Genomic DNA, 14,942 nt, shown 5'->3' with positions numbered 1-14,942 from the left:
CAATGATACCTAATATACATCTCCAAATATACCTCCAAATACATCACCAAATGTACCTCCAATACACCTCCAAATGGACCTCCAAACTTACCTCAAATACACCTCCGAATTAATCTCCAAATGGACCTCCAATACATCTCCAAATATACCTCAAAATACGTCTAAGTGTGCCTCAAAATACCTCCAAATTTACCTCCAAATACCTCCATTTTACCTCCAAATACACCTCCAAATGGACCTCCAAACTTACCTTGAATACACCTCCAAATTTACCTCCAAATTTATCTCCAAAAGTACCTCCAATACATCTCCAAATATTCCTCCAAATATATCTCCAAATGGACCTCCAAACTTACCTTGAATACACCTCTGATTTTACCTCAAATTTACCTCCAAATACACCACCAAATTTACCTCCAAATACACCACCAAATTTATCTCCAAATACACCTCCAAATGCCTTCAAATGTACTTCCAAGTGCTTCCAAATTTACCTGCAGATTTACCTCCATTTCCCTCCTCGCTGTGGGGCAGAGGGGGCCATCGCAGCCTCTGCGGGGTGGAGGACGGGGAGGAAGATGAGGGGCGAGGGTTGGGTTGAACGCTGCATGTGCGGGGTCTGGGGGATCTGGGGCGATGCCGGTACCCTCTCGACACCATCAGGATGAAGGGGTCGGACTGAGCCATCCCGTGGGTCCTTTTGAGCCGACAGTCCGTGAATCCGTGCCGGTTTTGGGGCCGTAGTGCGAGGCGGATCCCGCTGATGGATGGCACGCGCCTGCTGGTGCTCGGACCGCTGCGCTGTGTCAGCCCGGCGTTGTTTACCCCGCCGCTGAGGATCTGTGCTGACATTTTGCCTGGGAAGGGGAGAGCGGCGGTGGCTGCCTAAGTATGGACAGCATTTTTGGAAGGAGGGAGAGGACGGGACACGGGACAGCTCCGCAGTCCGCACCACGTGTGCTCAGGTCTGGGGCTCGGGCTTCGCATCCAGCCCCGGGTTTGTTGTGCCTCGTGCATCCCGCGTCCCCCATGAGGGACCGTGCTTCTGCCCCGCTGTGCACCCCCTGTCCTCTCCCAGCCCACCTGCACGCAGCAAACAGCCCTTTTTTGCTTCACCCTTCCCACAGCCTGTAAATCCTGTAAATTCAGCAGTTTCTGACAGCTGCATCTTGTTACGCGGGGAAATCGACCTCCTGAACCCGCAGCGTGTCCCTGTGCCACCGTCGGGGTCCCACCGTGTCCCCACCTGGCTGCCTGCTCCCCAGGGCTCCCCTTGGGGTGGCTGCAAGGGGTCCCCATGGTGGTGCAGGCAGAGCCCCCCCCTCAGCCAACGCCTCCGCCGGCCCGGGGACTGGCTTGGAGCCGAGCTGCGGGCAGGGGAAGGGAGCACAGCAGGGAGACAAGGCACGCTTCAACATTTTTTTTTTTTTTTTAAAACATATTTGTCTCTTAAACAAAAAAATAATGAATCTATTTCAGGACCTGGGGTGATTCATAGTTTCGTATTTCAGGCAGCGAGGAGATGAAAAGGCCTCTCGGGAGCACCGCTGTGCCTTGCTCCGGGGCTGGCCTCCTGCCGGGCTGCTGTCCTCTCGGTGTCACCGATGCTCCCACAAGGAGAAGGACGAGCAGCGGGGTCAGCAGCACGCAGCCACGGGGACAGCGTGCCCCGCCGTGTCCCACCCTGCGGGATGGCACGGGAGGCAGACCCCATGGTGGCCACAGCAAAGCTAAAAGCCCCCGTACCAGCCCCTCACCGATGCCTTCAGGTGCCTGCTCGTCCCCTAAATCCATCCCCGCAGGTCCTGGTGTCTCTCTGGGCGCTGCACGTTTTGGGGACAGCTCCTGCTGCTACCTGGAGCCCTCTGCGGGGACCCCTCACGGCTCTCCTTCGAATCTGGTTTCTGTCAAGGAGCAAAAGCAGCATCTCCCCCTCTGTTCCCTGTCACCCTGGGAGCAGAAACGTGCCCCCACTGCTCGGCTGTGTCCCTGTTATTGAAAACTCTTTGAGCATCCGTGAGAACCCAACCAAACCGGGCAACGGCCCCGGGCGCTGGTGGAGGAGGGCAGGGAGACAGGGAGTCAAATTCTGCTCCTTTTGCACCAAACTCTGGGATGCCTCCTCAGGGACACCCCGGGGGGAGGCAGGGAAGGTGCTGCGCCCTGTGCCCTGTGCCCAGGAGGCCTCTGCAAGCCCCTTTTTGCAGGAAAATCTCTGCCTGTGATATCAGCTGGGCTGCGAGCCTGCTGCTGGCCCCGGGTAGGGCTGAGGCTAACGGGGACAGCCCCCAAACCGAAGGCTGCAGGGCTGGGAGCTGCTCCTGCCCTCCCAGCACATCGTTAGGCCAGAACCCAAAATAGCAGCAGAAATGCTCACGCTCTGGTGTATTCCACGGCGGAGCCTTTTATCAAAAAACCCTTCAAAAGACCTTTACGGCCCTGCTCCAAAGCAGCCCCGAGGTTGTGGGTTGTGAGCTTTTCCTGCGGGTGCCTCAGCTCCCCGCTGGGTGCCCTCTGCCCGGTGCTGGTGCTGCAAGCGCTGTTTTGGGGCTGGGGTCTGGGCACCGAAACGGGGACCTGGCTGTGGGGCTGCTCCCCACGCAGCCTCCGTGGGGCTTTGCTGCGCGAGTGGTGGCTCCGGCTGGGAAAGCAGGAGGGACTTCCCAGCCGTCCTGCGGGGACCAAGGGCAGGACCTGGCCCCCGTGGTGCGCGGGGAAGCGGCCGCCCTCCTCCCCTCTGCTTTTTTTGGCAGCTCCCCATGAGAAGATGCGCTGCCGCACGCTCGAGCCAGCCTTTAACTCGCCCCGTGCCGGGGAGGCTGCTCCGGCCCCATGGTGGCAACAAACGGGGGCACCAGGGGAGAGGGAAAACGCTTTGGGTGCAGGCCCTTGATCCTAAAACATCCCTGGAAGAAGACCCTGGAGAAGTGGGAGATGAGCACAAGGGCACCCCGTGTGCCCCAGGGGCTGGGGACGGGCACAGGACCTGGTCCCACCGTGGCCACCGTGGGGTCCCCTGGCCCGGGGAGGCAGCGAGCACTGGGACGGGGGGCTCCCCGGGGTGGCACCGGGGGCATGGCACGGGGACAAACAGCACCAGGGGAGGTGGCACTGGGGACAGTGGCTGTGCTGGGATGGGTGACACTGGGACCGATGGCACCAGCAGGGAGGTGGCAGCCCCGAGAGTTGTTGCTGGAGGGACTGGAGCTGCCGAGCCCTGGCAGTACCTGGCCCAGGTGGGGGCCCGGCTGGGGGCCGCAGGCAGCCCCTGGCCCCCCGCCAGCTCCTCCTTCCTTCCTCCCTCCCTTTCCCAGCTCTTCTCCGTGCCCCCCCTCTTGGCCTCTCCTCCCACCCTCCAGCGCGGCCGCATTTTTCTGGGTTTGAGCTCATTCTTTCCACTCCCCTCGCTGCCGGCTGCCAACTTTCCATCCCGCAGTCCCCCCCACACCCCCCGCCTTCCTCCGCTTGCCTCCCGCTGCAGGAAACACCGGCTGCAGCTGCAGGACGGACGGACGGACGGACGGACGGACACCGTGCAGCCCCAGAACCCGGCAGCACCCACAGCACCGGGAGCTGGGGCACGGGGAGCTCCGGGGCAGCACCCGGGCAGAGGGGCTGGAGCCAGAGCAGCAGCGAGGAGCGAGCACCGGCACCGCTGCCGGGACGAGGAGCAGAGACAAACCCCTCACGGGGACGGGCACAGAGCCATCCTCCCGTCCCCTCGGTTCCTCCCCAGCTGCACCGTGCCCGCCACGGAGCCGGGGATGGGGAACGAGTGGAAACTCCTGACCCGAGCCAGGCAGGGAGGGCACCGCGGAGCCTCCCTGGCGCCGGGCCCGGGGCTGCCGAGCTGGCTCCCCCGCGGCGTCCCGGCCGCTCGCCGGCAGCGCAGCCCAAAAACAACCGGCTCCGGCGTTGCCTCCGCGGGTGCCCGGGGTCGCTCGCTGCTCGCTGCGCCCCAGCACGTCCCCTCTGCTGCCTCTGCCCCTTCCCAGGGCACCAAGAGCTGCCCAGGGCTTGGCTCCCAGCCCAGGTTGTGGCTCCCACGGGGGTTTGAATCCTGCTCGGGGGGTCAAAACCTGCACCTCAGCAACTGGGGCTGGTGCTGAGCCCTTCCCAGGGGCTTTTCTGGAGCTGGTTGGGAGTAGGGAGGTGCAGGGGGCCAGGGGCTTCTGGCATTGCTGGGGGTGGTGCTGCGACCATTGGGCAAGGACCGAGATTTTGGCTAAATGGTGGCTGGAGGAAGCCTGGCTGGAGGCTGAGGCTCTCCCTGCCCTGAGCTGTTTGGGCTGCAGCAGGAGGCAGGCCCCCGGTCGAGGAATTGTGCTCGGCTCCAGCCACGCACCCCCAGCCCGCAGCTCCCCACGGCAGGGACCCAGCAGAGAGCAGAGCAGCACATCCCCGACGGTGTTTATTCAGTGGATGCAGGGGCTTCCCCGTCGCACCAGGACAAAGACAGCAGAAAAATCCTGGGTCGGAAGAACGCCAGCGCTAGGGGAGACGCCGCGCAAAACCCAGGCGCAGAGGGGGCCGGGGGTGCTGCTGCCGTGCCCTCCTACCCCCTCCTGCCCCACAAAGGACGAGTGCCACGACCTGCCGAGCTGCTGGAAACCTCCAGCACGGCTCCAGCCCTGCAGGGACACAGCCTGGCCCCCCAGAGCACGGGGCAGCCGGGCTCCCACCCCCAAAGTGCCCGTCCCACACGTGCAGCTCGGGGGACCCATCCCCGCTCAGCCCCTCTCCTGGAGGGGTAGCGGCCGGATCCAGAGCACCCCGCGTGTCCACCAGCACCGCTTAAAACAGCTCCGTGTCCTCAGCATCGCTCCGGCCCCTGCAGTCTCTCCGTGCACCCGCGGAGCTGCTGGCACAGGGGAGTCCCCAACCTCCGAGTCCGGTGGGACGGGTCCGCGGCGGCTCTCAGAGCACGGACAGGTCGTGGCAGGACTTGGAGCGGACTTTGAGGGCCACCTTGCTGCTGTTCCTGGCCACCAGCCTGTCGAGGAAGCGCCGGGCCCTCTTGGTGAGGCTCTCCTTGCGCTTGTGGACGGACGCGGGGTGCGCGCCGGCCTCCTTGCCCTCGAGGCGCAGGCGCAGCTGCCGCACCACCCCCTCGAAGAGCTCGGCCACGTTGTGCTGCAGGGCCGCCGACGTCTCGATGAACTTGCAGTCGAACATCATGGCACACGCACGGGCCTCTGCAAGGGGAGGGCAGGGAGGGGGGCACGGCCCCGCTGGCACCCCCAGCTCCGGGGGCGCAGCAGAAGCCGTGGCACAGGGGGACACGGGGAGGGGACACGGGGACGGAGGAGACGGGACACGGTTTTGGAGGCTCTTACCTTCAACGGAGACCTCGCGGCAGCGCACCAGGTCGGATTTGTTCCCCACCAGGATGATGGGGATGTCCTCGGCCTGCCGCATGCTGCGCAGCTGGATGCGCAGCTCCGCCGCGCTCTCGAAGCTGCCGTGGTCGGTGATGGAGTAGACGATGACGTACGCGTTCCCCACCTGCAGGCAGTGGCTGCGGTGCCAGCTCTCCTCGCCCTGCTGCCGTGTGGGGAAGGGGATGTCACCGCGCTGCGGGGGCCAGCGGCATCCCAAATTGCTCTGGGCAGGGCAGCAAGGCACCCTGGCATAGATGGGCCCTGCCAATGCACCCCAAAAGCCCCTGCATCATGGGCAGCAGACGTGTGGCCCTGTTGCTAAATCGGCTTAAAAGCTCCTGGCTTTTGGGGTCGCTCACAGTTCCTCCTTCACAGCTCCCTCCCCGCTCCCAGGGACCGATCCTGACTCCCGTGGAAACCCACAGCCTCGGGGAGCAGGGCACGGGGGCGCTGGGCTTGCTGGCAGGGAGCAGCACGAACGAACGCCCCGTGCCAGGCTCGCGGGGCCGTGGCTCTGCCAGCTGAGCACGTGCCCTGGCTGGCAGCGCTGCCTCACGTGGATTTGCCCGGCTGGCTCCTTCAGCCCCACTTCCAAGCCATTTCCTTGCATTTTGCTGGCACTGTGCTCCCCCCCCCCGCAGCCCCGTCCTCCCCCCATGAGGGACCCGCACGGCTCCTGCGCCCCCAGTGCCTCACCATGGGAGACCCAGAGAGGGGTGAGGATGTGCCGGGCACCCTCCCTGGCAGGCAGAGGCAGTTTGAGGCTGTCGCTTTGGCCACAGGGCTGACCTCAGGATGAGGGGTGCCCCCATCGGGGGTCCCTCGACCCCAGAAATTTGTTTTTATGGCTGCTGATTGGGGACCCTTGGCCCCGTCCTACCCATTGGGCTTCCCCCGCTCTGAGACGCAGCCAGGAGAGCCCCAGGGAGACGTCTGCAGAGCGCAGAGCCCCCAAAGCAGCAGCTGTACGCACACAGCATCCCCCACACCCCCCCAAACCCCCCAGCAGCAGGGATTTGCGCAGTTCCCAGCCCGAGGAAGTGGCCCCGGCCCCGCGTACCCTGCGCTCGGGCTCCCAGGCGTCGATCACCAGCAGCGTGGTCTCCTCGCCATCCACGGACAGCGTGCGCTCGTAGGCCACCTCTGCAAGACACCGGGAGAGCCGGGTCGGTGCAGAAATTCCCCGGGGCAACCGAGACCCAGCGCTGGCCCCCCCCGACCCCACCGGGCTCCTCCGGGCCTCACACGGGCACAGCCGCCTCCCCTCCACCTCCTCCCGGCCCCGTGGCGAGCGACCCCACAACTGAGGGTCCCCGCCAGGCCCGTGGGGCACCCACCTCCGTGCTGCTCCAGCAGATCCCGCTCCTGGACGCCGGCGAAGGCGTTGGCCAGGCTGGTTTTGCCCACGCCGGGGTCCCCCAGCAGCACCACACGGTACTGGGGTTCCCAGCACCCCGACGAGCCCGAGGATTCGGAGGACCAACTGCCCCGGGGTGCCGCAGCCCTGCCGCCCGGCTCCGAGGACGAGTGGCCGAGCTGGGGGTGCCCGGGCTCGCTCCGTGCCGTGGCAGCCGGTGCCCCGGGCCGCGGCAGAGGGGTGCTGGCCCTCCTCCGCAGCGGGCTCTTGCTCCCGCGCTGCGTGTTCAGGGTCATCGGCGGCACCGGGGGCAGCGGGGTCGGGAACCCCGAGGGGTCCCCGCTTCCCTGCGGTCCCCGGCAGCCCCTCTGCTCCACCGGAGCTCCCCGACCCTGCAGCCCCGAGGCCACGGGCACGACCTCTCTGGTCCCGGTCTCCTGTCCCAATTTTTGTCCCAAAAATTCGGTCCCAACTTTTCCCAAACCGGGCTGACCTCCGCCGAGCTCCCGGGCACCGCCGCCCGGCCCCGGAGCGGCGAGGCTTTAAAGACCGGGAGGTGGAGCCCCCGCAGCGGCCGGTCCCTCCCCTGCCCGACCCCCCCCCCTCCCCGTCCACCGCCCGCACCCCCGGGGCTCTGCCCGGTCCCCGAGGCCCCCGCGGGGCTCCCGGTGCCGGGGCTGGGCGAGGTGCCCCCGGCCGCGACCCCTCGGGCTCCGGGGAGCAGCGGGGGGGAAAAGCGGCACCGGGGCTGCCCGGGAGCCCCGTCCCGTCCCGTCCCGTTCCATCCCGTCCCCGTTGCCCGGGGGCTCCGCCACGCTCCGGTCCCACCCGGGGCAGGTCCCCCCCAGGTCCCCAAGCCCCCCGCCCGGTCCCCTCCCGGCTCCATCTCGCGGCTGCCCGGGGCAGCGCACGGCCCCCGCCGCTTCGCCAAGTAAGGAGCGAGTCGAGCCCGGTCCTGCCCCGGTGCCTGCCCCCGGAGCGGGGCTGCGAAGGCTCCGCTGCCCCTGTTTGGCAGCCGGTAACGGACAGCAGGACCGGAGGCGTGTTTCGAACAGGGCAGCACGGGGGCTGTTTTTATTTGAACCCGAGTTTGGCCCTGGCACCCGCACAGGCTCCGGGCTGGCTCCGTGCCGGGTCCCCAGCCCTGCACCGGGACGTGCCCACCCTGGGGCACCCCAGGACACCCCTCCCGGTCACGGCACCGCGATGGGGAGGCCCCTTTGGTGCTGCCCCCATGGCACTGGGGGGTAGTGATGGTGCTGGGGGGGTGAGGAGGGCCGGGGAGGGTCCCTGGGCAGCCGTCACTGCAGGGTTTGCACCTTCCAAACGGCTGCAGCGCGATGGTCACAGGCACGAGGTCGGGAATGATGCAGCTCCTTTCCTGCTCCTTGTAACTGAGGGTCCTCGCTGAGCGGGGCTGGGATGAAGAAGTGCTGCTGGGGAAGGTTTTGTCAGCTCAGCACCGCTCCCGAGGGGCCTGCGGGCATTAGGGGAGCGTTGCCTCCTCTGTGGGGATGCTGAGGATCACCTCGGTGTCCGGTGTGCACCTGAGCAGAGAGAGGAGAGAGGTGAGGCACAAAGAAAGAGCAGGAATCAGCAGCCGTGCTCTGACTGGAGCACAGGAGCCCGGTGTGAGGAGGGGAAGAAGCTCCTGTGAGAACCATGGTGACTCCTCTGATGCTCTGTGCAGCCCACCCGGAGCTCAGAGGCTCCCTGCGTGCCCTACAACGGCCCCACTATTAGAGGGCTGGAGGTGGCTGGCACGATGCCTCGTGTCCCTGGGGCACAGGACTGGTGTCAGTGGTGAGGGACCTGTCTGGGGACACAGCAGGACACAGCTGGGGGAGCAGTGAACAAAAGCAGGAGGTGAGGGTTGTGGTGCTCAGCCCCTGCTCAGCACAACGCAGAGCGCGGCTCCGCTTCCCAGCCAACAACAGCCAGATCTCACCCTTGGGACTCGGGGAAGGAACGGAATTAGCTGCCCCTCGTTGTCAGTCCTGAACGACAAACAGAAGCTGAGAAAGCCCATCAGGCAGCCAGGCACATCTGCTTTCTCGCACAGAAAGGACAAACACAGCAAGCTGGGCTCGCTCAGAGGTGCGCTCGGCAGCCTGCGTCAGCCCAGGACAAACTGTGCGTCCAATGCAGGGCTCGGAGGTGAAATCCACCCGGGGGGGCTTAAAAAAAAGAGTTTTAAAGAGGGAGAACACAAACGCAGACACACGTGGGTGTGCAGGGGCCTCGCAGCTCCTCTGTGCTTCGCAGGTGCAGCACGGGGAGCCTGAGGAGGGCCAGCAACAATTCCACGCTCCTGCGTGCCCTCCTACTTCCAAGCCGAGCACAGGCGATGCCTGGTCCTGCTTTCAGGAAGCCAAAGCAGCGTCTGGAAGCAGAGGGTTAACTGGAAAAATGAACGGCTGCTGAAGCCGTGTGAAAAGTTGCAGGGAGGTCAGTGGGAATCGGCGGGGAGATGGCGGCGAGGGCTCTGGCACAGCCTCCTGCCTGTCAGGGCGGGTAAGCACCAAATGCCTGACTTGTGATGTTACAGAAACTTTCCACTTGGGCCTTCCTGCTATTTTTAACTCTTCTCCCAGCCGCCCTCAGTAACCCCAGCCCCACCAGCTGTCGAGGCTAATTAATTCCCCTTTTTATCATTCTTTTATCGGAAAAAAAAAAATAAATAAATTAAGTCTCGCTAATCCATCACGCAGCCGCTCGCCTCCCCCACGGGCTCCTGACACGTTGCAGGCTTTCCTCCTGCTCCGCATCACGCCTCTGCAGCTCTGCAGCCCTACCTGGCTGGCCGTTAACAATTCCAGCCCCTTCTGCTGTTTGCACCACCAGCGGTTTGCTGGTTGAGCATCTGTGGCCCGTCTATAACTTATGTACAGGCAGCTGCAGCAAATAAAGGTGCACATGCACCCAGTTCCGCACAAAACTGTGGGTTTTGGGCTACACCGCACTCAAGATTTAAACATATTTGGTCAATTTTATGTAGGTTTGTTCCCCTGGTCAGCACAGGAAGAGGAGGCACCTCTGCAGCTCCAAAGCAGTTGAGTTCTGGGCAGGAGCCCTCTGCCAGGGGCCTGCTGCTCGGTGGGGCGGGCTCCCCGCCGGGGGTATGGTGGAAAATAACTCGTCACAGCGGGCTGCTGGTATGCCTCAGCCTACGGACTTGGCCAGTGTGTCCCCTGTCCCTGGAGAGGAGAGCCCAGCGTCCCCGTGAGCGAGCTGGCAGGGCCTTCTCCCCCTCGATGCGCGCTGAGGATTCTCCTCGCACTGCACAACGACGGGAAGTGGGAGCAGGGACTCACTGCAACCTCTGCTCCGGGGGTCGTTAGCTCCCGATGAGCTTGGGCAGGGAAAGAGTGGGAGAAAGAGAAAGTTTTGCCTTTTTGCTGCCAACCCGTTCCTCCGAGATGTTTTTTTTTTACATGTTAGGGGACTGGCTGCCCGCCTTTGTTCTTCTTTGTGCTGTTTCACACCAGCAGCAAAGCAGCTTGAGATGGGTAGGACCTGCCCGGACAAGGATGCTCCACAGGAGCATGGCCACCTCCCCGCAGTTTGGCTTCCCAGCCAGAGGGGGAAAAGAACAATAAAGGAAGACTCATCGTAGTCACAAGGGTCTTGAAAAGCTCTGCCTCTTCCTGCAGCTGGTAATTATCCCCATTTACAGGACGGACAAAAGGAAACCCAGAAGAGAGCCGTAATGTGACCAGGGCTGTCAGGGAGGCTGTTTCCTAGCTGCATTTAGGCAACACCAGGAGACCTGGCAGCCATCTCCCAGGGCAGGACGCCTGTAAGCAGCGAGTTTCTGTCCCAGGACGTGTAGGTTTGTCGGTGAGATCTGCAGCAGTGCTTGGGCTGAGGTTATTTGCGCTCAGCACCACAGAATTCTGCAGGTCAAGGCCATAGGGAAAGCTCTGTGCACGCCCACTGAGCAGCCTCACTTACTTAGGTCTGCGGAGAAAAACATCAGCAAAGATCACCTCTCTCGGGTCTCTCGCACGCTGGCGGAGCGTCTGGATGCTGCTTTGCAGCTCGCTGATCTCCTCTTCCAGGTCCTTAATAATCTGAACAAATTACATTTCTAAGCATTCTTCATTTTGCAAAAGAAGCAGTGATTAAAGTTTTTGCAACCAGCAGAGCTTGAAACCATCCCTCATGCAAGAAAACCCCTAACAGGGCACGCTGAGGGCGAGCAGTCCAGCGGGCGTTTCAGGAAGCCTTACAGCTCACTGGCTCCAGTGGAAGCAGAAAGCCCCCCACACCACCAAGAGGCACAAAATCCTCTCTGAGGGCAAGGGCTGAGGGTGGCTGGCTCTGCCTCTCCGTGCTGGTTCTCCCCCCGCCCCCTCACCTCTCTTTGCCTTCTTATCTCGCGTCGCAGCACGTGGTTGTTTATCACCAGCTGCTTCAGGCCATCCTGGTGCAGCAACACCTCCTGTGCAGGGGAAGAGAAGAAACCCACGGTAACTGCCAGCGCGAGACCCTGCCACTGCCAGATGCCAACTCTGGTTGTGTCTGGATGCATCACTCCTCGAGGAAATAACTCCTGCTTGGGTAAAGTTTGGGTTCCAGCTCATCCCATTGGGCTGATGACAGAACAAGGCTGAGGAACTCAATAAATCCAGTCCAGTTTCCCTGGGAAAACTTACGAATATTGCTTGGGTTACTTATAGCACCTGTGCTTACAGATTCACCTGTAAAATCTTCTGCAGATTGAGAGCAGCCCCTGCTCTGCCGTGCTGCACACAGGTTAATTTTCTCATGAATTTACAAAGATCTGTGCCCTGCCTCAGCAGCGTCACAGCTGAGCAGCTAAGTCCCCACCTAAATAATGTAGGAAAGCAGGGAGCCTAACGGCAGGGTGAACGCTGGGTCACAGCGCGCTCACCTCCGCGCAGCAAGCTCTCAGGAGCGAGCCTGAGAACATTTTGTCACATCAGACTAAGGCAGCAACTCGGAGGGACTTGTCGTGTGCCCTTCCAGCGTGTCAGGCAGGAGCAGCGATGCTCGCTGATTCTTTGTGTGCTGACTGCACGCTGCTGCTGCCAGCGGGCAACGTCTGGAAGCCCCCGCCTTGTCCACGGCTCCCACAGACCGACTCCCCCTGCCGAGACGGCGGAGTAGTTCCACCTACCTCCACGACTTTCTGCAGCAGCTCCTCTTGTTCTTGCCGTGTTTTCTCTTCCAGTTCCTCCAGGACGGCCTTCCCCATTTCTTCTGTCTTGTCTATCTCATCCTGAGGGCGGCAGGAGGGCGTTAAGCAGGACACACACTGCGTTCCTGTTCCTTCCTCCCCTGCCCTCTCCAGCCCCCAGAGCAACGCTGCAAGGAAGGAGAGGTCTCAGCACCTGCTGCTGCTTCTTCAGATTCTGGATGTCGGACAGCAGGAGGACAATCCGGAGAGCCTGTTTGGGATAATGCACGTCCGTGTAGGTCCGCAGGACGCTGAGCTCATCCTGGAGAACCTGTACGTTGGATGTGGCTTCATCCAGCTGCTGCTGTAGCTCTGCGGGGAAGTCAAAGCAGAAAATGTCAACCCAGGGCTTCCAGAACTTCGCTAATTAACCAAGTCGATGAGCCTGCCCTGCGTTTGGCAGAGCACACCATGTGGGAAGGGAACTGGATTACAGATTGCCACGTGAGCAGTGGGAACGGCCACCCCACATCAGGCCACCTTGACCAGGACCTGCCCAGAATGGTGCAAAGAGCTGCCGAGGAGGAGACTCTTCCCAGCCTCTTAGGCTGATGGGCGTCACGGGGTTCTGCCCCTCCTGACAGGAGGATTATCCCCATGCGGGAAAGGGGATTAATTTTCAGAAATGCGATAGTTTGGCATTTGTAACATCGGCACAATGCCTTTGACCACTGGAAAGCAAAGGGAAGGTGGTTATATAGGCCATACGTCACTGTCATGAGAGCCACTCGCCTCCCAGATTCTTTTCCATTGTTTTTTCCATTTCCTGCAGCTCTGCCCTCGCTGTGTCCAGTCTCTTCTGACTGGCGGTCTGCGCCGTTGCCTTGACCATCTGCACAGAGACAAATCCAGTCACTGCTAAGTCTACAGAGCTCTGAAACATCCCCCTGCAGCATCCTTAATGTTCCTCTCATGCTACTGCTTGTGTTAGCTGCACAGATGAGACCATTGCTGTGGCTGTGAGCTGCACGGAAGCTGCTCATGGGAATGTCTCAGTGCTTCCAGGAGCCACCTTCCCCATGGAGGGATGTATTTGGGCTGTTACGGGGGTGGCTGCTGATGCCTGGGACAGTAGCCAGCCACGAAACTCTGGTGGCTTTAAAACACAGGCACAAAACAAGAGCACCTGACGGGGTCTTTGGGCATCAGAGAGCTCCCCCCAGCACCGGCGCTGCTCCAGTGACGCTCGTTGCAGTGGAAGCGACCACGCAGCGCCTGGCCATTCCCCAGAACTGACAGGAACAGTGGGAAGTTTTGTGTTCTGCCGGTCTGGGCCTGTAAATTAACCCTACAACCTCACCTGAAACTGTTCGTACTGCTGCAGCAGGTCTCTGGCTCGCTTGGCAGTGCTGGCATCGGTGTGCTGGATGTCCTTCATCAGCCGGCAGTTGGCCTCTTCCAGGCGGGCGCTGCGCTGCTTCAGCTCCTCTATGGCATTTATCTTCTGCTGGGTCAGATCCTACAGGAATTGTGGATTAAAGGGTGCAGATTCCATCAGTTCCACCCCCCTCAAGTTTTCTCACCATCATCCGCCATTCCCAGGACGTTCCTGTCCCACGGTAACACCAACAAGGCCCTGACTGTCCCAACACCACGTATCCAACCCTCAATCTCATTGCCAAGGCACTGACCTCCCCCCCCCCAGCACAGTGCTGCTCCCATACTCCTCACCACCAGCTGATCACCTGTAACCATCTTTTCCCTACTAAAAAACTGCGCTCACACCCCCCACCTCAACCTTCTCTTTGCCAGAATAAGAAAATCTGAGGCTGACAGTCTTTTCTAACGGGTCACATTTCCTAAATCTCCTCCCTCCTCCTGCCACAGTCTGGGCTCTCTCTTGGTTTCTCTTCAGTTTTCTTAATGGGCAACATCAAGGTTACACTTCGCCAGCGCTGAGCAGAGCAGCATAATTACCTCTCGTTTATTAATAAATAAACATGTGCCATTTTGCAAGAGTGACTCAGACTGCCAGAATTTCCTCCATAAAGGCAACCTGGGTAACCGTATGGATTTGCTCCCTCCGTCCCAGCACCTGCTATTTATTGTTGCATGTACCGTGGTGATTTTGATCTCTTCCAACGCCTCAGCTATTTCAGCCTCCTTGAGCGCTGACTTCTTCTCGGTAAAACTTCTGTATTTCTCTTGGGACACCGGTTTCTTCGAAGGCAGGGGTGGTTTTTTACTTGACATAAATGTAACTGGTTAAACAAAAAATAAACAAAAAGCCCTGTACTTATTTCTCAGCCCGGTTTCAATGCTTTCCATCTACCCTCTCCTGTCGTGTGTAGCTGAGGGAAACGTGAAGAACTGAGGGACTGAATTCAAACCTTCTGCAGCCCCAGGAGCGGAACCTACAGAGCCTCAGAGCGTTCCCTGGCCTTTTCTAGCTCTCCCTCTTTATTCTCAGCCACCTTTTTTTGTGGCTCCCAGCCCCAAGCACCGTGTTCACGCAGCAGCAGCACCAGGGGGGCAGTGCACCGGGGCAATCTCTCCCAACCTGGCTTCTTCTCCCCTCTCCTCTTGTCCTCGCTGGGGATCGGCGGCAGGCTCAGATCGCGGGCCGCTGCTCCCCTCTCTGCTTCGGCCTCCTGCCGCTTGCTGCGCCCCTGAACATGGCATAAAGGAGGAGATGGGGGGGGTCAGGGGCGCTTTGTGGGCTGAGACCCCTCCGGCCTCACCCTCACCACCCCCTCTCCGGTTCCTGCCGGGCTCGGAGCTTTCCGTTAACGCCTCCCCAACACCTCTGAGGGCTCATTTGGGAGATGCTGAGGTAACGGCTGCAGTGTCACAGCCCCGGCACCGGGCAGGGCTCCCCTCAGCTCCCCCCGGTGCCCTCAGTGCCACAGCCCCGGTACCGGGCACCGGGCACCGAGCACCGGGCACGTACCGCTCCCCTCAGCCCCCCCGGGACCAGGCCTCTTGGCTCCATCCCCGCTTCCACACGGGACACTCGTGCCCCCAGCACCGAGACCGAGCCCTGCGGCTCCGCCTGACCCCG

General features: G+C 61.6%; 2 protein-coding genes across 6 annotated transcripts; both read right to left on the bottom strand.

Annotated features, from left to right (window-relative positions):
* Positions 1–4,398: 4,398 nt before the first annotated feature.
* On the bottom strand, positions 4,399–7,307 carry REM1 (RRAD and GEM like GTPase 1). Of its 2 annotated transcripts, none has more exons than XM_068700489.1 (4): positions 6,719–7,307; positions 6,442–6,524; positions 5,337–5,544; positions 4,399–5,195 (listed from the first exon to the last, which is right to left on the bottom strand). In XM_068700489.1, the coding sequence occupies exons 1-4, from the start codon at positions 7,032–7,034 to the stop codon at positions 4,918–4,920; spliced, it is 885 nt and encodes a 294-aa protein (XP_068556590.1). In that variant the 5' UTR covers positions 7,035–7,307; the 3' UTR covers positions 4,399–4,917. The 2 variants fall into 2 exon arrangements, with proteins under 2 accessions (XP_068556590.1, XP_068556591.1); XM_068700490.1 differs by having other exon boundaries at positions 5,337–5,541; positions 6,719–7,302.
* Positions 7,308–7,783: 476 nt separating this feature from the next.
* C16H20orf96 (chromosome 16 C20orf96 homolog) lies at positions 7,784–14,214 on the bottom strand. 4 transcript variants are annotated; one of them, XR_011101884.1, is made up of 10 exons: positions 14,000–14,214; positions 13,242–13,400; positions 12,674–12,773; positions 12,096–12,253; positions 11,882–11,983; positions 11,099–11,182; positions 10,693–10,811; positions 8,687–8,735; positions 8,359–8,576; positions 7,784–8,285 (listed from the first exon to the last, which is right to left on the bottom strand). XR_011101884.1 is itself a non-coding variant. In XM_068700486.1 (9 exons), the coding sequence occupies exons 1-9, from the start codon at positions 14,132–14,134 to the stop codon at positions 8,190–8,192; spliced, it is 1,002 nt and encodes a 333-aa protein (XP_068556587.1). In that variant the 5' UTR covers positions 14,135–14,190; the 3' UTR covers positions 7,784–8,189. The 4 variants fall into 4 exon arrangements, 3 of the variants coding, with proteins under 3 accessions (XP_068556587.1, XP_068556589.1, XP_068556588.1); XM_068700486.1 differs by lacking the exon at positions 8,359–8,576 and having other exon boundaries at positions 14,000–14,190; XM_068700488.1 differs by lacking the exons at positions 8,359–8,576; positions 8,687–8,735 and having other exon boundaries at positions 14,000–14,184.
* Between the last annotated feature and the right edge of the window lie 728 nt (positions 14,215–14,942).

This window comes from Anas acuta, chromosome 16 (assembly GCF_963932015.1).
Source record: "Anas acuta chromosome 16, bAnaAcu1.1, whole genome shotgun sequence".
Classification (NCBI taxonomy): Eukaryota; Metazoa; Chordata; class Aves; order Anseriformes; family Anatidae; genus Anas; species Anas acuta.
This window is presented reverse-complemented; position numbering and strand designations above follow the sequence as displayed.